The 26,060-nt window shown below is 39.3% G+C and overlaps 1 protein-coding gene across 1 annotated transcript in view; it reads right to left on the bottom strand.

Moving 5' to 3' along the window:
• Positions 1–15,157, bottom strand: part of LOC148039556 (CMP-sialic acid transporter 5-like) — a 31,334-nt gene extending 16,177 nt beyond the window's left edge. Inside the window, exons 1-6 of the mRNA XM_087691882.1 lie at positions 14,681–15,157; positions 11,764–11,880; positions 10,923–10,979; positions 9,843–9,920; positions 9,603–9,647; positions 9,357–9,416 (exon numbers count right to left, since the gene is read on the bottom strand). Coding sequence (XP_087548008.1) covers positions 9,357–9,416; positions 9,603–9,647; positions 9,843–9,920; positions 10,923–10,979; positions 11,764–11,880; positions 14,681–14,875 — 552 coding nt within the window. The 5' untranslated portion in view covers positions 14,876–15,157. The remainder of the gene's footprint in view (positions 1–9,356; positions 9,417–9,602; positions 9,648–9,842; positions 9,921–10,922; positions 10,980–11,763; positions 11,881–14,680) is intronic.
• Between the last annotated feature and the right edge of the window lie 10,903 nt (positions 15,158–26,060).

Below are 26,060 nucleotides of genomic sequence, written 5' to 3'. Positions count from 1 at the left end.
TCTATAAATAGACAAGCTGCACACCAGTCAGCCCATCCTTGTTTTGCAGGTTACATCAGTCCATATACACTCCACTGCTGTTGCTGCCCTGTTTCCAGCCTTCAGCCCTCACCTATATGCTGTCCAGCCATCATCAACTGTAGCCATGTGTAAAAGAGTGGGGATAGACACGTAGGACACAGGTTAGCACGGGAATACCCAATTATACTAATAGGGTACTTAAGATGTTGAGAGACCAAATTAGGGCATCAGTTATCAAGAATCAAGTCTTTTACCCTTCCTTCCAGCTTTCATGGCTTCCCTTCTCTCTCTCTCTTTTCCTATCTTTCTCTCTCTTCTCCTAGTCTCTCTCTCTCTTCTTCTCTCATCTTCTTCCTCTTTCTCTCTCCTCTCTACAATCTCTCCCTTCTCTCCTCCTCTCTCCTAGGTCTCCTTCATTACAGTTGGTATCAAAAACTTGGTCTTTGGTCACTTCTTCCTTCTCTTTTCTCATATCCAGTTATATTTCACAAACAAAACAAACCCTAGTTAGATAAGTACAACAAGGATAGGAGCTGTAAGAAGCAATGATGGAGTACCACACGATGCTGACAGCCTTTCTTGGAGATCTCACAAAGCTATAGCCAAGTTGGAGGCACTCAAGTCAAATTTAGTAGCTCATCACAAATTTTGAGGTAAAAATTTAGGGATTCCTAGTTGAAGCTGAGGGAATTAGAAAAGAGTAAAACCACTACTATTTTTTAAGAAAGATCTTCTTTCACTTCTTCCCTCAAGCTTGCTTCCAGCTGCCATGGTCTCTCTTTTGATTATATCTCTCATTCCTTGCTCCAAACCATCTACATCATCTTGAGGGAAAGCTTCCTTGTGCTTTGCTCTATCATTCAAGCACCCTCTTAAGGTGGATCAGTTCAACCACATGGGAGACATCTTCAAAGAGATTCGTGCTGGCTTTCTTAACTCTGACTTGCAAGGTTAGCTCCACATAGTTGGTAGCTACAAGATACTCATGATGTGGTCTTCCATGGATGGCTTCCTCGGGTTTTAGGCCAAGTGAGTCACTTTGTGTTATACTCGCTGCATGTGATTCAAGATTGCTCACTGTGGCTAGTAGGTCAACCTGGGCATGAGAACTAGGGGCCAAACTAGCCAACCTCAATGTGGGTGCCTCACTAGGGATATTGATTCATTATCGACTATAACTTCACCAACAAAAAAGGAAGGGCTTTTACTTTCGAATGCAAAGCTCATAGAAAGACCCTTCACACCTAACTCAAAGCTTCCAAAGCTTGGTTTAGTACAATCCACATCTGAAACTCTCAAACAGTCTGAGATTATGACCAGTTCATCTCAGAGACTCAAGTCTTGCAACTTTATAGAAGCTACTAAAATAGAATCTGTATATATTGAAGAAGTCACGTTGTCTACAAGTATTTCATTAGCTTCAATACCAGATCCATCATCTTGTCTCTCCATATCCTGTGGAATCTCAACATAGTGTTGTCCTCTATACACCATAGAAACAAGGAACAGACATTCCAACTTGTAGGAATAGCATAACGCATTCCAAACCCTCCGAGGAGCTGAAATGGCTAGGGAATGTTCCCTGCCATTCCCAAGGCCATTCCCTACCATTCCCTATTTGGAATGGTTGTTCCAAGCCTACTGACCAAAAATTGATGTTTTTTCTAGTTCTTTCTTTTTGCTTGTGTCACACTCCTACCACATGTTCACCCATCTCCATTGCCTAATGTGCACACACTAATCTCTCTCTCTCTCTCTCTCTCTCTCTCTCTCTCTCTCTCTCTCTCTCTCTCTCTCTCTCTCTCCGGTTAAAGATTCAAAGTGTCAAGACAAGCCACAAGCCAATCATGAGTCCATGCAAAGTTCAAATTTGATGCATTATCAACTCCCAAATTTCAATCTATCCTCAATTCCAAGGTAATCATACATTTATATTGTCTACTTTTAAGGGAATTTGGGATAATTGGGGCATTTGGAGCAATTCAAGGCAATTTGGAGCTATGGGGGTAATTGAGTCAATTTTGGGACATTTGGGTCAATTTGGAGCATTGATGGGTATTGGGGCACTTAGAGGGACATTCAGGGCATTTGGAAATCTGCAGCATTTTTGGGGTGTTGAGAGCAATTTGGGGCAATATTGAGGCATTTAAGGTGATTTGAGCGATTTGTAGCATTGGGGGGCTATTGGGACAATTTGGAGCAATTTGGGTCATGCAGGGCATATTTGGGGCACTTATGACGTGTCATTCCCCCCGTTCCCTAACCTTGAACATTCCCCCCGTTCCAAGGGGTCCCATTCCAGGTAACTATGGTATACACGGTAGCACTACTAAGCTGATTCACCAAGGTTGCTGCTTGTGAAGAAAGCTGTGATGATAAAGGTTGATTCCAAGGGCAGCATACTGATCATTGGCTAAAAATGCAGGAAGTCTCAACCAGCAATGGTCATAATGCCATTGATGGCATCTTAATTTGGAATAGAAGGGCACTCAACAGCTAGACACCGAGTTGGAATCAGTGCAATCAATTGGGTCTGACCTAGTAGTCTCATTCCGTATTTATCAAGAAAATTTCTTTGATGCACATAGATTGATTAAATCTCTGGAGCTTCTCATGTGCATTTGCATGCTTCTTGACAAGAGAGGAAGGTCCAGGACTCTGAAGAGTTGTCCGAGTTATCTTGAAGGATTGCTTGTTGAAGGACCTCAGAAATCACCATCACTAGAAGCTTCAATCTGACATTCAAGGGCAGCCCTGCTGCAGAAGAGAGGACATTCTGATGACCAAATTTCGTGGAGCTTCTGATTCTCCAGAGATAAGCCATAGATACACCTGAAACTGCTTGTGCTTCAGGTTCCAACTCTTCCTCTTCACAGGCATTTGCAGCAGTCAACTGAGCATCTTTCATAAGCTTCATCGAGTTTCTTGTTGCCATTTGGAGTACTGGCCCACACACCATATTGTATACTCTTAAATACATTCTCACCACTACCCATTCAAAGGATCAGGGTTTAAACTCCCAGACTTGTTAAGTAGAGGAAAACTAACAGCAGGTGAATTGAGCTGTGGAACCGACTGAGGTGCAACAGGAACACTATCTTTCTGTGTTGCTTTGGGTTTGGATGGTTCAATCCAAGCAGGAACAGATGCCCTAAGAGTGTGAGTAGGGTAAGTCACTGCCACTGGAATAGGTTCTGTCTTAGCCACATTTGGTGGTTGTACAATAGTAAGTGGACAACCAGGCCAGGATTTTGTGTTTCTAGTAGCACCATCCCTCCTGCGGGTACTCCAGAAGTTGTGGCATCAATGTACTGCCCACCAACAGGACCTTGCTGATAATATGCCTGTGGAGGGAGCTGGGAGACCTGAGGCCCATGAACATAGCCATTATTCCCTGGTCCTGTGTATTGCACATTATCTCATTGAGAAGCTTCCTGAAAGTAGTTGAGAAGTTGTGTGGATCACCTGCATACAGAAGTTGGTGGTGCTACCTTTGAGCTTGGAGATGGCATTTGGTTGACAACCCATGTATGAGGGGATTCTTAGCATGATATACAAGAGAAATACATCGTACAATGTGGATTATTCATGTGACAACATGGAGATTGATCAAAGAGAGGAGATGCATAGGGTAAAGTTAGTAATCATTGAAAATGTGGCAACTTGAGATTTTCAAAGTTAAATGCTAATATAGACATTTCAGACGTGAAACTAAGGATTGCTAGTATGCTTATCGAAGAGCTAGACAGACTCAGTCCACCAAACTGAGGACAAATATTGAGAAGATGCCTGAATGGCTGCAAGAGATTATGCACCAGCTGTGGTAGGATTGTAGCTACTGTCAAGAGCTTGAGTATTCCTAGCATCTTGGAGGGATTGCAATTGAGTGTGGTACTCATCCACCCTACTAATGAAAGATCCTGCTCAATGGGATTGATGGCCTCCTCAGTAAATGCCCAACATCTTGGAAGTTATATATGCTACCTTTGCACTTGAGACACAGGCTGAACTTGCTACACAATGAATCAGATGTACTGGACTTGTCTTTACAGATTTTGGGCGTTTGGATCACCCTGGTCTTGCCATATGCTTCTACATCTCTAGTTGTGATGTCAGTAATTGTTCGAATATATCTGCTGCTATAATGGCAATAAGAACCTATCTGAACAATAAACTGCCACTGGGAGCTACAGAATTATTGTCCCATTAACTTGTTCAGAGTAGAATACCCAGTTAATATGATAGGCTCGTCACTGTGTTGAATACTTGCATTCAAGTGCTCCAAATGAGAGTCCCCTTGATTCCATCATGCGGGAGTCTGATATAGATGCAAATTAGAAGATCACATAACAAGAGTTTATTGAAGAGATGAGGAAATGGTGCACAGAGTTAAAGCTATGACCTCAACATTCTTTAACGCATCATAGAGAGGCTAAAAGAACCCCTCTTGAACCAAGTTAGAACTTGATGTTTGAGATTTTAATGCTTCTTGGACCCATGCCAAATCCAAAAGCTCTTGATGCAAATTGGCATGTTTGAGGTTGCATACTCCTAGAAGTATTGCCCAAAGACTTTGGCTCATCATGATGGTCTCCATTTGTCAATGCCTTGTGGCAGCAGAAAACACTGAATGCAACAGAGGAATGCAGTTATGGATGAGGTGAATGCAATAGTGATTCAACGTCTGAACTGTGAAGGCAATTGTGAGGCCTGATTACACTCATTTTATTTCAAAAAAACCCTTGACACAATTGGTACTGAACAAAACAATAAACACTAAATGCAATAGTGAATAGAAAGTGGATGCAGTGGATGTTACTATGATTCCAACACTATATAGTGAAGGCACTTGCATTATTACACAAAGTGAAGGAAATTGTGTTTGTGGAAGATTACCAGGCTTACAACACTGACAATTGCAAACATTGAAGCGAGCTGTCATGCAGTATCTGAAGGGTTAATTCAGCAGGGTTTTATGCATCAAAGGTAAGAATAAGAAGCAAGAACACGCAGACATTGAAGCACATTGTTACAAGTATCTAAGGGGTCCATGGGGTGGTGATCAGTAGTGAGCATCCACTAGATAAGGTAGTCATGACTCCTAGTTCCAGTTCCTCTTCTCACTCTTAGCATTACTAAATGAATGCATTGAATGCTACTCTATGGCCACAAGAAGCTCTCCAAGCTGCGAGCCACAATCAACTAATTGAGCAACATCGTTAGTTCATGTAAGATGGACCGAGTGATCTCAACCCTCTCAGTCACAAACATGCAAGCCAAGGCAATCAATGACAAACTTGCAGCCCTTACGACTCAAGTTGCTCAAATGGCTACAATTAAAAGGACGGATTAGTATGATTATGAGTAGCAACATGGACATTCTCATGGAAATTATGAGTACCATGAACACTGGCATGGCTTGGATGAGCAAACGCAGCATCATATGCTTACTTAAGGTCAGCATGCTTACTTAAGGTCAGCATGCATATGACGATTGTGCCTATTATGAGCAACATCATGCATTTGATAACTATGCATATTCTTATGAGCTACACTATGGTCACAACCATTTGGGCACACTTATATCCATGGGCAACATCATGCAAATGTATGCGAGTATGTACATGGGGAGCAACATCACTATCAGCAATGAAGTGCTCAATATCATTAGCCACTCGATCATTACTATGAGTAGCATGGGGAGCAACATCACTATCAGCAACAAGTGCTCGATATCATCAACAATTGATCATTACTATGAGCAGCATACACATCCTTATGAGCAACATGATACTTCTCACGAACAATGCCATGATGAGAGCATCTCACTGTAGCTTCATGGGCAAGTGCCCCATCAACCCAAGGCCCTTAACTTGGAATGCCCAATAGTAACCACGAATGTGGGGCTCATAGACATGCAATGCCTAGGGGTTGATACAATGAATGCAATAGTGATTGCAGCCTCATCTACTCTAGTTCTACATGGCACAATGGTTCCCAATGAGTTTATGGACAAGTCAGTGCGTGCTACCATGTGGGTCATTAAGAATCTTATGCCACCATCAGTGCTTGAAGATGACACCATGAATCACTTCTATGATACAGAGGATGCATTGGATCACAATTATCCTTTTGACCCTGGTGGTAGTATGGTGATCCAGGCTTGTATGGATGACCCTTATGCTCTTGATGCTTATCATGTAGATTATCCATTCGATCCCGAGGAAAGAAATGGTTTTGGAGAAGCCCTACCCCGGTCAACATTTCACCAATGCAGCCCTCCCCCTACTTCAAGGGTGCAATTTTGACTAAGAATTAGCTAACTTTGCCCTAGTCTGCACTACAAACAACACACTATTTTAGAACAATTTTTACCCTGCATTAATGATAGTCAAGTGTCACCTATATGGGCTGAAAGTTTCATGAACTTCGTTTCGACATGTCACACGCCTCAATCGGAGCTGCCCATAGGAAGTTATGACCAATTTTCTCCAGTAAGCTTGTTTTGGACAGCATGCTGTTCACTGTTTGTCAGCCCCTAATTGTCAAGAATTGGTGGCCAAACTCATATGCTATCAACTTGCACATGTTGTATACATCATATACACATTTGTATACCCCAATTCCACATGAGATCGTACTTCCCCATACCTATATTCTCCTTTGTAATGCTAAACAGAGTAGTACTTTGCAACACCCCTTCTCTGTGAGCCACACCAATACGTCCCCTTTTTTTATTTTGAGGGCAAAAAACCTTCAAGGTCAGGATGGAATGTAAAAGAGTGGGGATAGACGGGTAGGACACGGGTTAGCACGAGAATACCCAGTTATACTAACACGGTATTTAAGGTATTGAGAGACCCAATTAGGGCATCAATTATCAAGAATCGAGTCTCTTTTACCCTTCCTCCCAGCTTTCATGGCTTCCCTTCTCTCTCTTTTCCTGTCTTTCTCTCTCTTCTCTCATCTTCCTCTTTCTCTCTTCTCTACAGTCTCTCCCTTCTCTCTCTCTCTTAGGTCTCCTTTATTACACCACGATTGCTCTAGCCCCTAGTGCTTGTGTTTCAGCTATCACCCTACTGTTAGGAGGTGCCAGACTGTTGTGTTTGATACCAACTTATCATTGCCAACAGCTAAAGTCGGTTCTTCTCTAGTTCAATCTGTAGCTTTTTGGTTCTCTGGGCCACCCTGCATCCGCACACCTTCAGCCTACTGTCACTTGCTATTTACAGACTTGATGATCAAGTTTCCAAACTTTGGTGGGTGGTACATTCTTGCGATTGCCAGATTTAAGCTTCACACTGTTGCATTTTGGTGACTAGCCTGTTGTCCTTCCACATTTAGCACTCTTTCGACTTTGACTAGTGGTTACAGAATTCGGAATCTGTCTTCGGTGGACATCAAACTATGACTAGATTCACTGCTCCACCTTGAGCATTCTGTACACTCTTTCCATCATTTACAAATTTGATTCAATCACTTCAAAGTTCTCTTTCTTCCTTTGTTTATGTTTGTGTTTTTGCCTTCTGCATTTAGGGTTTTTGTGTTGATTGCATTACTGCCTAAGTTAATGTGTTGTGTATTCGTACATTCTGTGTTTTCTAAATGCAAAACCTAGCATATCTTCACACCTTGTATTTGAATACATGGCACATACGTGTGACAAGCCTCCTCACAAAGCTTGTACATTGAAAGATGAGGGGCCTCACGCTTGTCCATCAGCATCATCTTTTCAATTAAACCCCTCCTCTAATAAAAAGGGAATTTCTCCATTAGGGGATATTAAAGTTAGTTTAAAAATGTATACAAAGGGTTTCTACACAAGGTCTAGAATGCAACTGAAATCGATAGTTTCATGGTAGTTCTCGAAAGCATCTAGATTCATCGATATATTGCTACAATCGTGTACTCTATCACACAATAACTACAAGCAAGGGCCCTATGCCAATTTTTGTGAATGAAGTCTAAGCAAAGAAGATATGAGATACAAATAACACCAAACACTATATACCAAGAGTTTGTATGTAGAGGCTTGAATGCACATGATATGTAAAGTTTCATGTTCATGCCTAAAAGCTCCTAGATACATCAATAGTACTCCCCTAGCTCACAATAACTAAAGCAAGGGCTCTATCAAAATTTTTGTGAATGAAATCTAACCAAAAAGGTATAGGATACAAGGAACCCTGAACACTACAAGTCAAACTTTCTTGTCATCTAGTTGGAGGTATAAGAAACACTCCCTATAGGCTATCTCAGCTATACTAAAAGCAGCTGAGAATAGGAGCTCCCCCCCCCCACCCCCCGCCTCAAAAAAAAAATCACAAGACCAACCTTTCTTTTCATTCTTGTGAAGGTATAAGAAACACCCCCCTCCCCCCCCCCCCCCACATCTCAACTAGTATTACACACCTGAACTTGAAACTCCACACATGGTGGCATATGCTATCCCAGCCCACCACTGCTGATAGAAAAATAATGAATGAGAACACTCCAAAAGATTAACATTAGGCACTAGTAGAAGGATCTAGTTATCTCCCAAGTAAATGCCCAAGGATAGAGATAGCAAACAACAGACATTTCCTTTGCACTAAGGAAGGTCATTGATATAATGAATGGAACCACAGAGATCTACCTTTGTAAAGGACAAGTTCAGTGATATCCAAGACAGAAAAAAAAAACACCCAACAAAACATGACTTTAAATGAAGAATAAAATGAATTTTCTTACTTCAGGGTTTTTGCCACATCCTCTATTAGGAGGCACATGCTTCAGCATTCATCTAATTAATGAGGGTCCACCATTGCCTAGGATTGGAACTTTTGAACCATCAGCATTGATGATACACAATGAGCTCACATTAGAACCTTCCGGATAAGTTAAACTAGAAAGCCGAACCTCACCCTGGTACATCATTACTAAGAAACAAATGAAAAGTCCAACCTTACCCCAGAAGGCACACAAGCATCATGAGTTGACTTATAAACCTTACTACTTAGCACAGATATATTACACTTATGTGCATATGTAGTGTGTATATCTGCATTTCAATCAAGATTTCACGAAGTCCTTGACCAAGGGTGTGACACTGGGGTGCAACACCTTGTTTGGAGGTTGAAACATTCTAAGGCTGGACACTGCTTCAGAGTGATTAAACAAAAACTTCAGTGCGTCATTGAGGTTTTGAATCATGTGCAGTTCTATTGGGAAGTAAGATTTATACAAAATAGAATAACTTTTACTTTATCAAGATCTACGATAGAAGGATTTAAAGCCTCCTCTAAGTAGAATGGCTTTGACTATCAACAAGAGAACCATGATGCAGAGTACACCACCTGCATTACACTGAATCGCCGCCGCATTATAAACTTCAGTAGCAAAGCTATCATAAGAACCTGCAGAAACAACAAGCACAATTTTACCTCTCTCCTTTGGATGCAAGTGGCGAGTATGGGCCAGAAATATTTTGAAGCCCAAAGCATGTATGCCACACAGTGCAACTCTATCATGACAAAGTGCACCTATCAACCTGAAAGTTGACATAAAGATAGACGAGATCTGGCATAGTCCAGACTTCATACCTTCAAGTTACTGAGCATTTTCGTTGTAGCAGGATTGAAGTATAGCTGCAACCAAAGAGAACAGAAATTATTGCCATGCAAGACCACCCTTTCTTCCGCAAACAAAACCACACAGTTGCATGTGCAAAATCTATAAGCATTCTTAAATTCCTAACACGTAACATATACTGCACATCCAATATTTTACTCTTCTGACATCAGAAACAACTAAAGCTACTTAATCTCAGGTGAGAAATAAACCTGCATGACAAATTTGAGGTAGTTGTTGATTGCATACAAGAAAGCCGGAACAGCAAGAAGAGAATTAGCCCTTGCTGCCTGCAAGAGAGAGAGAGACAGACAGACAGACAGACAGACAGAATTTTTTAAAAAGAAATTATCCCTCAGGAAAACAAGTACAAAAGGTCAAGACAAAAGCTAATGACCCATGCTTGCTATCTATTGACCTTTCTTGACATATATACAAGTCAATAAAATGAATTAGAGCCCATATATCTCATCAAAATGATGTGAATTGTCTCCACCAGCTCACAGCAACAGTACCTTATGCCAAGCTACAGTGCAGACATCTACAATAGATAATTATTTTTCAAAGAAGTGGATGGCAAAGGATTGACATGAAGTTTACATAGCTTTATACCAAGGCCAAACACTAAGAGCCAGTTAGCCTCCCAAAAAATATAATGCATTCAGGCAAAAATTTCTATGTGGCTTGGGCAGGAGGTGTTGACATTATAAGCAGAAAAGAGAAGGTTAACACAATAACATGCACTCATTCAGACTGGATCAAAAAGAGAATGTTTCAAAAACTTACATGACAGATCACAAGTCCAATCATACAATGATAGTTTCAGATGCATGCAATTTTCTGAGTCAAGAATTTTGTCCACAGATAATTTATTTGTAGCCCACTATGTCCACAACCTATAATATGCAGTTAACATCAGAGAATAGCCAGATCTCCACAGCAAATTTTTTGTGCTGTTCATTGAATATAGGCTTCCAAATAACAGCAAAATGTGGTCAAGGCTCAACTATGCTACCATAAAATAATGTTGTAATACCAATACGGCTTCAGTAAACAGATAGGCATTCACCAAAACAGGTTAGACTTATTCTTTACTACAGATATAAAACAAGATGGCTTCAGTAAACAGATAGGCATTCACCAAAACAGGTGAGATAACAGGTTAGATTTGTTCTCCAGTGTAATAAATGCAGCACATTGTAATCAACATGCAATACCGGTAGTAATTTGAAGTACAATCCTTTGCAAGGTCAAACACACAAAACAGCTATTTAAAAGCAACCATCTTTCACCTGTACAATGGTAGGAATAGAAATAATGGATTTTTCTCCAGGTCGTTGGTTTCGGGCCTGTCCATTACCACATGAACAATGAGAAAGAACTTCAAAAATCCATGAGTAAAACCATAGGTGCTTGTAAAAGGACAAGCCAAGTAAAATCAAAATCATAGCTGTCTGGCATGTTTGCAATAACCTTATGGAACATCCTTAATGAATTGACCATTAGTAACCATTAAACAGCCACACTCTACAATGTAGTCAACCGTTTTATGCAGGATGGTTGTCCGATACAAAACTATCCACATTGACAGTATAAAAAACACCATGGCCGGTAAAGCATAGTAGCAGGGAAACGTTCCATGCATTCCTTTTTTCATGTCCTTTCAGCAGGTCTTCTCCAGCAAGACAGAATGCAAGTGAGCACACTTGCCAACCACCATGATCGGTGGTGGATCATGACTGCATTCCCATGGTTTTTTCGCCCTCTTCTACACTCATTAACTACTACATTTGCAGAGAGTTTTGAGCCATAATTCCAGCTTTGCTCCCTCTCCCACTCCTGAACCTCTCCCTCCCTCCTGGCTGTCTAATAGCTGGTAGAGAATGATTATGCTTTCCATTAGGATTATTGTTCCACTGGATGTTTCTCCACCTATTGTATAGCCTTTGCACTCTTGTACATATATCAACCACCCCATAAAGCAGCCAACCTGGAGTGTCCTAGTTGTTTCTTTTTTTCATTTGTTTGTTGTGCTGTTTTATTTTTAATTAATAAAAATTTCCTGTGGGGTAATTTTTTAAAAATAAATAAAGAAACTGAAGCACAAGTAATGAAAGCATAGTGAATACAAACCTGAACCAGCAGCATGAATATTGCAAATGTCACTTTCGCTAGTTCTGTGAGGAGGTTCACACTGACTGGACTGAACAAAAACTTTCCATCTACTTTCGACATGTAGACCAAAATCGGCTGGATCAGATATAGAGCTTCAGTATAAGTTTACAGTAACAAGAGAATATGCCATCATAATCCCGAGTATAACTGAATTTTAAATGGATAAAAACAGAATGTGCATAATAAACAAAGCACGATGGAGATCAAGAAATAAACTCACACCTTTGAGCAAAAAGCACTCATGCAGATTGCCTTAAACTTATTTAAAAAGAATTTGGAAAATGATTCAAAAAAGCTTCAAAAGCTTATTAATGAGACCAAGTGGGTGTTATTAACTTTTCATGTATAGGATTACTGTAACCACCTCCCAAAACTGCTCAGTACCTCTTGTATCCTTTTCTCAGAGGAGGGACCCAGAATGTACAATCTATCATCCATGTCTTAGTTTTCACAATCCCAACAGGTCACAGAAAACCTTCATCTTTACAACTGTGACAGCTTCAAAATTTCTAGGGTCGGGCAGTCTTTGGGACACAGGCATGCAGTTTGGTGGTCTCTTACATATCTAAAACAACAGGCCAGACTCCAGTGCCTGTGGAAAATCCTTAATAACCCAGCACACATGCAACAGAAACCTTACAAGAGTGCAGGAAGATAGTGGCTAAGTTGTAGAACAAAATATAACGTGACTACCTACAAAAGGCACCACTCAGGTTAAGAACAGTCAAAGCCCGAATCTCACTCAGATTTTAGATTTTGAGATTCTGCCTTCAGCAGGTAATAACCAGCATCCATCACACTGACTGTAGTCAACAGCTACAAGCAATTAGATAGGCTTTATGGCCTTTCAAGCTGGAAACTTCTCCTTTGTTTAGCTTTGACTCTTTTTCCAAGGTCCAAAGGTTGCCTCGAATAGCCGATATGATGAGGATTGAAATTGGTGCAGGGCTGAAAAATTGAAGCACGAAGGAAATAATGGTCTAATGGACCAGGACCACGTATACCAAAGTGGTCTTCCATCAGCCAAGGTGAAGGAAGGGCCAATGACATTGCAGATATGCAGCATGACAGGTGTGCACAGCATGAGTTTCAAGCAAACTGCAACAGACAGTCGAGATTTATGCAAGTAACAACCATGTGGCAAGCAACAGTCCCAGTCAAACAGCCAATCAAACTAAATGGTCAGACTGGATTATCATACTCCTACAAAGGGTCACTCTTCTCTTTCCCCCCCTCACCCGCCCCCCAAACCCAAGTCAGCATTACCAGTTTCTTCAACCTCTGCTGCACTTCCTTGACAGGTATTCACATTAGTAACAGGAATTCACACTGGCGATCTATCCTGGACAGAGAACGGGCATATTCCATAGATATGGAGTGCTCAAGTGTGCAGGATTGTATACAGGGTGGATTGCAACAAGGGTTCATTGTTGTGCAGCCTTTTAAGTTTTCCTTGCATAACTCATAATTGTTGCTATATGGGAGCAGTAAGGATCTCCTCTCTTTTGTGTTGTGCATTTTTGGGGGTCTAGAGTCTTAGAAACAGTGCCCGAATAAAGGAAAGTGGCTCCCGGACCATTAATACAACTAGAGCTTAAGCCTTAGCTAGCATATTTAGAAGGTTGAGAGACAATGACCATCGTATTCAAGGATAAATTAATTCAAGAACTACCTAGTAAATGAAAGAGAGTGACTTGGCAACCAGACACTAGACACAAACTCATGCTTCAATGCTCCCAGAACTCATGTTGTCAACCATCCTCCATTCTATACAGAATCAATCCTAAGACTGATTCAATCCACTGTTCCCACCATTCCTGGAAGATGCCCATGCCAATCCATGTGGATGATGAGCTGATCCATGAACTTACATGAGCCTTGAGGATCCTAGCTTACCCCTTGCTTACAAAGGTGAAGTCAGAGGAAGCTACACAGGGCACTTAGAGAGTCCACATAAGAAGGTGAGAGTTCTAATTTCTCTGACGCACCAGAAAATGTTTGCCATCTACTGACTTTGTTTGTCAAACCTAGCATACCACACTACTGGATCTATCCACAATAGACTCTAGTTTATTGGCATCATCCTTTTGGAGTGTCACTGGCAGATTCGTATAGCATAAATAAACCCATGCCTATGCTCTTCAATGGTGCTTTCGACATTAGGCAAGGACTGCCATAGTCCACGTGATCTATTACAATGGGTTGCCATAGTCAATTGCTTAGTTCCACACCTAGTTTATAAACAGGTTAGTGGGGAACCATTTGTCATGCATTACAGACTTTCAAGAAGTCCAGGCTGGTGAACAAAATGGTCAGCTTGCACAACTCACACCCCATATCGAGTATATGTTTGCAGTGCTTTAGCTTTGTAGTTTAACAGTTTATGCCTAATACAAGGTAGCATCCTTGTGAAATTTTGTCGCCAAATCATCCAACGGTTGTTTCAGCTCTGCATTCTAGTCAATTTCCAAGGCGATTGTGCTTCAGTCCTCACTACAAAGAATCTTTGCAGATGTGATACACATTTGGAAAGTCCGGAGCTCAGTTTCTGGATTGATCAGCTGTAAAATGGAAGCATTTATCACATGACCTTCATGGCACCTTCAATAGCTCCACAAAAAGCCATTAGATGGACATGTTTTCCGGGCACTATCGACTCTAACCTTGAAATACAGCATACTCTCGTGTATCAATGCTTTGAAAACTGTCAACTTACACGCCAATTTGTAACAAACCGCAGGTCCATGGTGACTAAGTTCACAACAATGACGTCTAGAGACTGTGTCCTATGACAATCGAGGAAAGTAACGCAATAACAAACTGTTCTCTCGGGAGAAAAAATAGGAGAAGACATGGATCGCAGATAAAAGTATACCTGCAGGCCAAGGAGGCAGCAATCTGAGACCACAAGCAGCACATTGAGAAATCGTAGTTTGGAGGACAAGTCGCTCCTGTGGCGATCGTAAGCTTTGTCGTAGGCCTTGGACACAGTCCGGTGGTTAGCGGAAGGATCCACCTTGGAGCCGCAGACCTGGCATTCGACAACGCCATTTCTCATGGTTTTGGCCATGGAGATCTACGCAAAAAGCGGCGGCACGGGCAAAATCCTCAGCGCGCAGATCTGAGGGATGCGCCAGGGATAGGTGCACCGTCTTGGGCTCCAGCAGGCATGGATGGTGGCAGGGCGAGTGCTCCTGAGGGAGGGGATGGAACGCGGCGACGACGAGACGACCTTGTGAAGGAAGAAGGAAATGATCGAATGGGAGCTCGAGCCTTTAGGTACTAGAGTCTAGACGTGTGTGTAAGCTTCGTTCACAGTGCTTCAGTTTGTTTCTTTTTTTCTGTGACGGGAGGCGCTACCGGCGATCGCCTGTCAGCTGGCTCCTTCCTTCTATCGACACTTGAGCACTTTTCGGTGCCGCGAGGACGCGCCGACCAACTCCGCTGTCCGACTCGCAAGTCCCAAACGCAAGGTCCCTCGCCCGCCGTGCCGGTCACCCCGTCGTCGCAACCGGCTGCGCGTCGATCTCCAAATCCCAAAGCCCCACTCCCCATTCGCGGAAAACCGGGGTCTATCGTGAAAGAAGGGTGGGTTCAGGCTCCACGCTCGGAAATGAGAAAAAGGACACACTTGTAGATGTGTCTAGTTTCAATTCACCCCATAAAATATGTTGTGAAACTTAGCTGTTTGAATGAGTTTCGCACTGGTTGGGCCGATGGACAACTTTAAAAAGTGAATTTCATACGGGTTGAACCCTCGCTAACAAACTTTAACCAATAAGAAAGTCCCGCGTAGCCACCTTGCCAAGAACCATATCCTTGAAAAGAAGATGACTTCCTTTTAATCTGACCATACTCTTGGAAAACACAAGGATTACCAATTGTGCCAGCCGTCAAAGTCTGAACCCACCCTAAGTTGCCAAATGTTTAAATGGAAAAGACCTTTCAAATTTAAAGCATAACGTTTTCCAAGCCTTGAATATCACAACGTTCTCGGTTATTTTTTTGTAATGCGCTCTTTAGAAGTGTATTTCATTCAAAAAGTAATTATTCGATGGTTAAGTAGATCAAGCTACCAACCATCTTCTTGAACATGGTAATATGCTCAACATACTTTCCATCATTAACCATCTTTATATTTTGGTCCACTAGTGTATAATTGGTTTACATGGTGTCATTACATACTTCTCCCAAGATATTGCTTTTGCACTAACCAAATTTCATGTGGTGTGTCAATTACTTCAATGCCCAAAAAATACCTCAACAATCCAGGATCTTTGATGTCAAACTCCTTATGCAAACCATGCTTCACTTCAGGCTCTTCCATAAATACTTCCTCTTCCAAAGTTCCATTCAAGAAGCCATCCTTGGCATCCATTTGATATAAATTCTAGCCATAAATCAAAGCCAAGGCAATCACTCATCTAATTGTAGTCATCTTTATAATAATAAGGCTAAATGCTCCTAATAATCCAAATCCATATGTTTATGCATAACCCTTTGCAACAAATTTTGCTTTTTATCTTTCCAATGAACTATCCTTTGCACTTGATCTTATACACCCACTTGCAACCAATTGCTTGCTTTTTGCTATAAGGTAGCCCATTTAAGTCCCAAGTCTTATTCTTGTTCAAAGCATATTGTTCCTCGTCCATGGCTTTCTTTCGATCTTTGCTTTCAACTACTTCTACATGTTGCACATAAGATACCATGTGAGCATAATGAATTTCATAAAGCCATTCTATGTCAACCTATCAACTGGATGTCTTACTCTTTTTTATATTCTCAATCGAGGTGCACTCGAAGGTAATTCAATTGATCTTCCATGGGGTGGTACATATTTTATTTCCTACACTTTTAATACCTGGAGTCAAGGTATCCCAAACTCATAATCCATAGACTCATTTTCTGAACTCTCACCCATAGGCTTCTTCCCTTTTGATAGGCCTCATCCCAATTTGGAGACATAAGAACTAACAACTTGAGCTGAAAATCCCCAAGTACTGCATAATAATGGGGGCTTTTTTTTAAAAAAAATTAAAGTAAAGGTTTAAAAAACCTTCATTCTCATCACAAATTTTTGCTGTGACTAATCATCATCTTCATGTCATCCTCATAGAATTGAGTGACAAATAGGCCATTATTCTTGACATCATCTCCATGCTTCCTCGAGTACATCAAAACTATCTCACTAATACAAACAAGGTTGTGATGAAGCCATGAGAGACAAGTTGAGAGGATAGTAAGAGAGAGAGAGAGAGAGAGAGAGAGAGGAATGAATAGTGTGAGGCAATTAAGGCTTTACAAGCTTTAGTAATGAAAGTTTTTTGGCTTCCCTTTTTATAATCATTCTCTTCAAACACACTACAAAAATGTGTGTGTGTGTGTGTTGAAGGAGAGATACAAGGAAAGAGAAGAGAGAAAGAGCAAGAGAGAGAATGTGTCAATCTCTTTTGAGACTCATTCATCCAACAAAAAGAGGATTAGAAGGGCAAGTGATATACACGAGGTTTTGGATTTTTGCTCATACAAGCTCTCGAAGCTTTAATTAAGTACACGGGAGCACTGCTCAAGTGGAATAAATACCAATGATGGGAGCACTCCTCAAAGGGGATAAAGGCCAAATTCAAGATGACACCCAAGAGATGTGCTTTGGCTTTGAGACATGCAATGGGAGTAAGATCCACAACCCCAAATCCTATTCAATCTCACCAAGTGCTCTCACATCAAGTTTTTTTAAAAATACTGAGTAAGGGATGTAACTCGATAATATAATCATGTAGAAATGTATATTATCTAGTATAAGGGGTTTGATTACATCGCTAAACTATCAAAATACTTGTACTGGGTTTAGCATGCACTTCTAATGCTAAGTTAAATTATTTGTCTTCTAAAAAAGGAAAATAAAGAGCTTTTAACTACTTTGTTTCTTAAGAAATGATCATTTTGTTAATCTCAAAAGGAATCTATGATAATGTTTCTCATCCTAATATCCTTAGTTTAGAACCTCAACTTGGAAAGAGAAGAAATCCTAGATTCTCTTGGAAATATCTTAAACAATAGCTAGAATCTAATGTCATCAAGTTATGGTTTGAAAACATGAGATGAGACTACAAGGGAGTCAGTAGTCCAATGATGAAATAAAAACCAAGAAAATCCTTAAAGGTTTATGCATTACAATTGTGATAAGTGATAAAACATTGGGAATGAGGTACCCAACACTTCAACTCATGTAGTTCAAAGTAGATGGTAAGTAGGTGACATAGATAGTTGATTGGAATGAACTCACAATGAAGTAGATAGCAATAGAAGCAAACAATGTAGTGACAATACAAGTGATTGAACACACTCAAAGGGATAATGTATTGATGGAATATGAGAAGCACAATGATAAGAAATATGAATCAGGTCTACTCACAATTCATCACTATTTATCTCTCACATATAGTCCCCTCATACAATGCATTGAGACTAACTCAATATATATAGCAGTAAATTTGGTAAACTAGTGTTCTACATGAACATTGTAGATTAGTAAATATTGATTCAAACTTATCTAGAGTAAGATCTTGACAATCCCAATAGTTAAGATATAGACCATGAGTAGAAGAACAACTTTGTAGAAGATAATAACTTGATCCAATGGTTGTATTTTTCCAAATTTGCACTCTAAGTTAGATATGTCTTATAGTCCTTGAAATACTAGAAAAGTAGATAGTTGATTGGAGCCCCTATAATTTGGCATAGAATGAGAATATTCTTAATCCCAATGGTAAGAGTGTGGAGAGTGATCTTAGAACATTTTACCTTTTAGATGAGCGAAAGTTAAATCATTGGATCAGAAGTTATTGGCCTTAGAACGCTGGTGGACTATTCTAGGGAGCTCAATAGTTGAGAAAACTAAAGGGTTGAAATGTAAGAGTACTTTTGACCAATCATATCCACATGTAAAGTAGGATATCTAAAGTGGAATATCTTTTTTAAGATGCCTACTATCATATCATTATTATCTCATGTCAATTATGCTTCCATTTAAAGCCAATGTGCGCTAGTTAATAGTCTCTTGTATGCTAGTTAAGAGTGTTGTTTAGCATAGAGTAAGTCGTATGCTAATAGTGGTGCGCAGATCGGTCGCAGTATGCTCACGTAGTGAATCCCGGAAGGTCCCCAAGAACAATGAACTCTACCTTTTTGCACAAAAAACAATGTAAAAGCATGAACGACAAGAAGCAAAAGACCAATTGGGTTCAATCTCCCCCCATGCCTTGTGTGAGCGCTTCACAAAGCATATATTTTATGTATATTTCCATCTTCATGCTCAATAATAGCCCAATTTACAAAAATATGACAAGCTTTTAGCTTTTGAGTTTGCTTTCTACAAAAATAGGAAATAAAGCTAATGGACGGTGCCCATAGAGTCTGGCACGCCCAGTCTCAATGTCCAAATAGAAATAACATATCCGTGCACATAGGCGCATACAAAATAATAATCAATAATCGATGCCTCAATAGACATAACAAAATATAGGCGTGGCGCCTATCAAAATATAATCCAAAGGTCGAATACTCGTTAGACTCCAATGCTTTCCTCCGCCACTACTGCTATCTCTACACATCAACTGAAACATTCACAATCGTTAGCAAAATAATACAATTAAACCGACAAAAGTGAATACCTAGCAGTCTTCAGCTACATAAATAAATTAATTGGTTCGAAATAAATCCTAACCTTAATTTATTACGAGTGCACACTCTAAACTCATAAACGTTTATTAATTTAATATGCATTTTGCGGAATCACCCGCTATGGAATCACCCATGTACACACTAAATTAATGAAACGCCCGAAAAGGACAGGCGTCCCCATTAACTTCTCGCACAAAGAATCCACTTTGTGTATGAGCCCCGGTCATCTAAGTTTACGGAATCCACCGTAAAACCTCACAGAATCCACCGTGGCATGGAATCCACCGTGGCATGAAATTCACCGTGGCACGGAATCCACCGTGGCACGAAATCCACCGTGGAATATGCCTCCTGGCATCATACCCCCGGGGTGGGATAGCAATTGACCTCAATTGCTATTAGCTCAATGTGGAGCTAACAGAGTGGGAAAAGCATTTAAGTCTCTAGCGTGCATCCATTGTGCTTCCTCTATAGGATGGTTCTTAAATTTTACTAGATATCTAGAATACCTTCGGCCAGTTCTAGTGGTCATATAGTCAGTGTCTAGGATAGCTTCTGGTTCAAGTATTTCAGTCTCTTCTTCTAATAAAGGTGGGTTTTCATAAACAGGGTGGATAGGTAATTGGCCTCTAAATGGTCTCAATAAACTAATGTGAAATGTATTATGAATTTTCTAATGAGATGGTAATTCTAACTTGAATGCATTATCATTAATTTTATGAATGATTCTAAATGGTCCATAGAATCTAGGAGCTAATTTGACAACTGGATGTCTATCTACACTTTGCAGTCTACGTTTTTCTATTCTCAGCCAAACATAATCATCAACTTTGAAATTCATGGCTTGTCTTTTCTTGTTAGCTTGTTTGGTATATGATTGCTGGGCTTTAGCAATCATATCCTTAACCTCATCAAAAATAGTATTATGCATACTAGCAATATCATCAGCACTCTGAATTCTATTAGACAAAGATGCAACAGGTGTAGACAATCTATATCCATATATTACTTCAAAAGGTGCTTTCTTTGTAGATGTGTGCAGTGTATTGTTATATGCAAACTGTAATAAATGCAAATGAGTGTCCCATGTCTGAGGTTTAGAGATAGTATATGCACGTAAAAGATCTAGAATGGTGGTGTTTGTGGCTTCTGTTTGTCCATTTGTTTCTGGATGAAATGCAGATGAGAAATCAATCTTTGTGCCAAGATTAGCAAACAGTGTAATCCAAAAATTGTTACAAAATCTAGAATCATGATCTAAAATGATAACTTTTGGCAATCCATGGTTAGTAAAAACAGTTTTCAAAAATAACTGTGCTGCTTGTGATGCTGTTAAAGTTTTCTTACATGGAATGAAATATGCTTGCTTACTAAATCTATCTACAACTGTCCAAATCATATCATGGTTAGATTTAGTATTTGTTAAACCAGTAATAAAATCCATAGAAATATGTTCCCAAGGTTTAGATGGAATAGACAAAGGCATTAGTAATCCATACTGTTTACCATGATGTCTTTTTACTCTTTGACAAATCAAACATTCAGAAACGAAATTAGATACATCTGCATCCATATGCGGCCAATAAAAATCTTCTGTTAACATACGTAAGGTAGATATGATACCTCTATGACCTTGATATGGGGGACAATGAATTTCATTCAAAACAAAAGATCGGAATGGAATAGTAACACACAGTCTCTTTTCATAAAACATAAATCCATCATTATATGACAATGAATCAACAGGAATGAAATTATTTTGAACTAGTTTATGCCAATCAGAATGAAAAGTGATATCCTGGTGATATGTATCTTTCATAGCAATCAAAGAATCAAAAGATATGATAGAAATATTATGAATTGCAGGTCTTCTACTCAATGCATCAGCAGCTACATTTTCCTTTCCAGGTTGGTATTGAATGATAGGATGAAAACTTTGAATAAAGGAAGCCCATTTGATATGACGGTCAGAAATTTGGGGTTGGCTAAGTAAATGTCTAATGCTTTGCTGGTCGGTCTTTATCATGAATTCTGAACCCATTAAGTAGTGTTTCCACTGTTTGAATGCTTGTGCAACTGCTAGTAGTTCTTTGTCATATGTTGAATATTTCAGCTCAGGGGGTTTCAGCTTACAACTAGAATATGCTATAGGATGATTGTCTTGCATTAGTACGGCTCCTATTCCTGATCCGCTAGCATCGGTCACAACTAGAAAGAATGGTCTATTAAAATCAGGCAACTGTAGAACAGGGGCATTGGTTAATGCACGTTTTAGTAAGTCAAAGGATTTTTGCTGATTTTCGGTCCATTGATAAACAATTCCTTTCTTTAGAAGTTTGGTTAATGGTAAAGCAAGTAATGAAAAATTACGTATAAACTTCCTATAGAAACTAGCAAGACCAAGGAATGAGCGTAACTCATGCACGGTTTTAGGAACAGGCCAATGCAATATTGCATCAATTTTCTTAGGATCAACTTTAATTCCTTCAGATGATACAATATGACCTAAATACTCAATTTCTGTCTTAAAGAATTCACTCTTGTCAGGATTTGCAAACAATTGATTTTCTTTCAGTAATTGAAAAACTAATGACAAATGCTCATAATGCTCTTTCTCATTGTGACTAAAGACCAAAATATCATCAAAGAAAACAATCACACAGTACTGATATTTCAAAAAGATACGGTTCATCATTCTACTGAAGGTGGCAGGTGCATTAGTCAATCCGAATGGCATGACTAAGAATTCGTAATGGCCAAACTGTGTTCTGAATGCAGTCTTAAATATGTCAGATTTATCTAGCCTCACCTGATAATATCCAGACTTAAGGTCAATTTTACTAAATATAGAAGATCCTTGCAGTTTGTCCATAAGGTCATCAACTCTAGGTATAGGATACCTATTCTTTACAGTGATCTTATTTAAAGTTCGGTAGTCAATACACATACGATAGGTATTATTCTTTTTCTTGACTAAAAGTACAGGTGCACCGAATGGAGAACTGCTAGGTCGAATTAAACCTCTGTTCACACCTGTGAACTGACAGATGCAGATTATAGCAAACAATCATCAACACGCAGACTATACGCAGTCTATACGCACAATTATTTTCTTGGAAGACGGTTGTGACATCGAATTTCGCAATGGTAAAGAAGATATACTACAAAAGCCAAACTAATATATATATATATACATGCATGCATGCATGCATGCATATATATATATATACACAAGCCTTGTAAACCCGCCTTTGAGCTACGCTCATCCCGCTAACAACGTTTCGAGTGTGTGAGGTCTTTTGGAATTTTGCAGGATGACTGATCAAACCATGGAAGATTTTATGGCTGAAGGTGATCTACCCGAACCAACAATGGAGCAAAAGTTAGATTTGATTATGATGCAGCTACAAGAGGAACGAAGAGCACGACAAGCTTTGCAAGCTTAATTGGCCAATCTACAACGATCTACCACCGACCAAGATGGATTGCAATCTAAAGATCTTATACGACGTACTATCGATGCAACACTTGAAGCCCAAACTATTCGGAAATAAATAAAGATAAGTAAAAGAAACTTCAAATTTCGTACTTTCAATGGATCATACGATGGAAAGACTATTTTTGCTTTTTATTAGTCAATTTGATGATTATTTCCATGAAAAAACATATGCTGAGAAAGACAAAATTAAATGTGTCACTAACCATTTAGTTGACCGAGTATCCTTATGGTGGACTGTGGTCCGCAAAAGCGTTGATTGTCCCACTACTTGGGAGACTTTCCAAAAGAAATTTTTGCAGAATTTCCTTCCTCCCCAATTCCACGAAAAAGCAATCAAACAATGGGATCTTCTACAACAAAGGGATCGCGAACCTCTTTCACAATATACTGAACGTTTCTGGAATGCTCTATTGCAACTACGAATGCTCGAAGATGTACCTGAAGCAACTCATAAACACAAGTTTATGTCTGGCCTACTTGGACATTTCTATGCGGAGGTCAATATGTTCAAGCCAATAACCCTTGAAGATGCAATTTCCTTGGCCCATGACCCTGAAGACAAAATTCGCGGACAAGACAAGCGACCACAACAATTCCCAACTAATGGTAACTTTGGTTCCAAACAATTCAATTCAAATTTTCGAAGATTCAATCAAAGTCGTTTTCTTCCATCTTCATTCTGTAAATCTTGGACATAACCACCTGCCTTGCCATCAAACACAAATTCGAACCCTAAGCCATCTCTACAATCAAATCCCAACATTCCTAAACTTCCTGCCATTACCAATAATGTATCTAAAGCAAAACCTATAGTTTGTTACAAATGTCATCAACCTGGACATCTAGCAGCCAATTGTCAATCCAAAAAGCCATCTGTTCATATCAATTATCTGGGAGCAATAGAAGATGAAGAATGTGAAGAGATGCTAGACTTTACGGAAGAAGATGACGACATTGGTACTACTTCTGATACTTTTCCAGGTATGCCAACTCCCCATTCCTTATTAACAATGAAATGTTTGGTGCATGGTAAAGAAAAGACTATTTTACATGATGATGGGAGCATACATGACTTTATTTCTGTAAAATTAGTTAAAGAATTGAATTTACATACTGTTTCTACACATTATCGCATCAAGGCTGCATTCCTAGGTACAAGATATAATGGAACACAAGAGGTGCATAATTTAGAAATTAAAATTGGTGATTATATTGAACGAAGAAGTTTCTTAGTTGTGCCTTTGCAGTCTAGTGACATTATCTTAGGAATGCCTTGGCGTCATCAATACAATCCTGATATAGATTACTCTACGCATTCAATTAAAATTTATTTTCAAGGAAAACAAATCACACTGCATGGTATGCACGCTTCCAACAATTTTCCATTGCTTACTCATACTCAGGCTAAACATGCATTACGTAAAAGTAGCAAATCCTATTTAATATGGGTGAATGAAATTCAAGCTAAAGAAAAACAGATGCATCCTAGGTATGCACAATTTCTTGCTCAATTCCAAGATTGTTTTGCTGCTAATTTACCACCTGGACTACCACCTTCACATCCTGAAGATCATAAGATAGATTTAATTCCTGGAACACAACCACCATGTAAAGCACCATATCGACATAACCAAATTGAATAGAAAGAATTTCGAAACCAAATTGATGAATTGCTTAACAGAGGATTAATTAGACCTAGTAGTTCTCCATTTGGTGCACCTGTCTTATTAGTGAAGAAGAAAAATAACACTTATCGCATGTGCATTGATTATCGTGCCCTTAATAAAATTACTGTTAAGAATAGATACTCGATTCCTAGGGTAGATGATCTTATGGATAAGCTACAAGGATCTGCCATATTCAATAAGATAGATCTTAAATCTGGATATCATCAAGTAAGATTGGACAAACCTAATATATTCAAAACTGCATTTAGAACACAATTTGGACACTGTGAATTTCGGGTAATGCCTTTCGGTTTAACTAATGCACCAGCGACATTCAGTCGTATGATGAATTGCATATTTTTGAAACATCAGCATTGTGTCATTGTTTTCTTTGATGACATATTAGTTTCCAGTAAACATGAGAATGAGCATTATGAACATTTGTCTTTAGTTTTTAAGTTATTAAAAGACAATCAATTATATGCTAATCCAAAAAATAGTAAATTCTTCCAAACAGAAATTGAATATCTAGGACATATTATTTCATCAGAAGGAATTAAAGTCGGTCCTTAAAAGATAGAAGCAATTTTAAATTGGTCGATACCCAAAAATGTGCATGAATTACGTTCTTTTCTCGGTCTTGCTAGCTTTTACAGAAAATTTGTGAGGAATTTCTCATTACTTGCATTACCATTGACAAAACTCTTAAAGAAGGGTATCGTGTATAATTGGTCTGACAATCAACAAAAGTCCTTTGATTTGCTGAAACATGCTTTAACTCATGCTCTTGTATTACAATTACCTGACTTCAATAGACCATTCTTCTTAGTAGTTACTGACGCTAGTGGATCTGGAATAGGAGCAGTCCTTATGCAAGATTCTCATCCCATAGCTTACTCTAGCTGCAAACTCAAACTATGTGAACTTAAATATTCTACCTATGACAAGGAATTGCTAGCTGTAGTACAAGCCTTACGTCAATGGAAACATTATTTAATGGGATCTGAATTCATGATCAAAACTAACCAACAAAGCATTAGACATCTTCTTAGTCAACCACAAATATCTGACCGACACATTAAATAGGCTGCTTTTATTCAAAGTTTTCATCCCCTTATACAATATTAACGTGGAAAAGAGAATGTTGTTGTTGATGCTTTGAGTGGAAGACCGACAATTCAAAATATTTCTGTGATATCATTTGATTTCCTTATTTCTATGAAAGATACTTATCATCAGGATCCTACTTTTCAAGTTGATTGGAATAAACTAGTTGCAAATAATTGGATTCCTATTGATTCATTGTCTTACACTAATGGATTTATGTTTTATGAAAAAAGATTATGTGCGACTGTTCCATTTCGATCATTTGTTTTACATGAAATTCATTGTCCCCCATATCA

The sequence above is a fragment of the Lygodium microphyllum genome, chromosome 2 (genome assembly GCF_053477565.2).
Source record: "Lygodium microphyllum isolate KBCC chromosome 2, Lygodium_microphyllum_v1.1.10, whole genome shotgun sequence".
Taxonomy (NCBI): Eukaryota; Viridiplantae; Streptophyta; class Polypodiopsida; order Schizaeales; family Lygodiaceae; genus Lygodium; species Lygodium microphyllum.
Note: the sequence above shows the minus strand (reverse complement) of the source record. Positions and strands in the feature narration are given on the sequence as shown.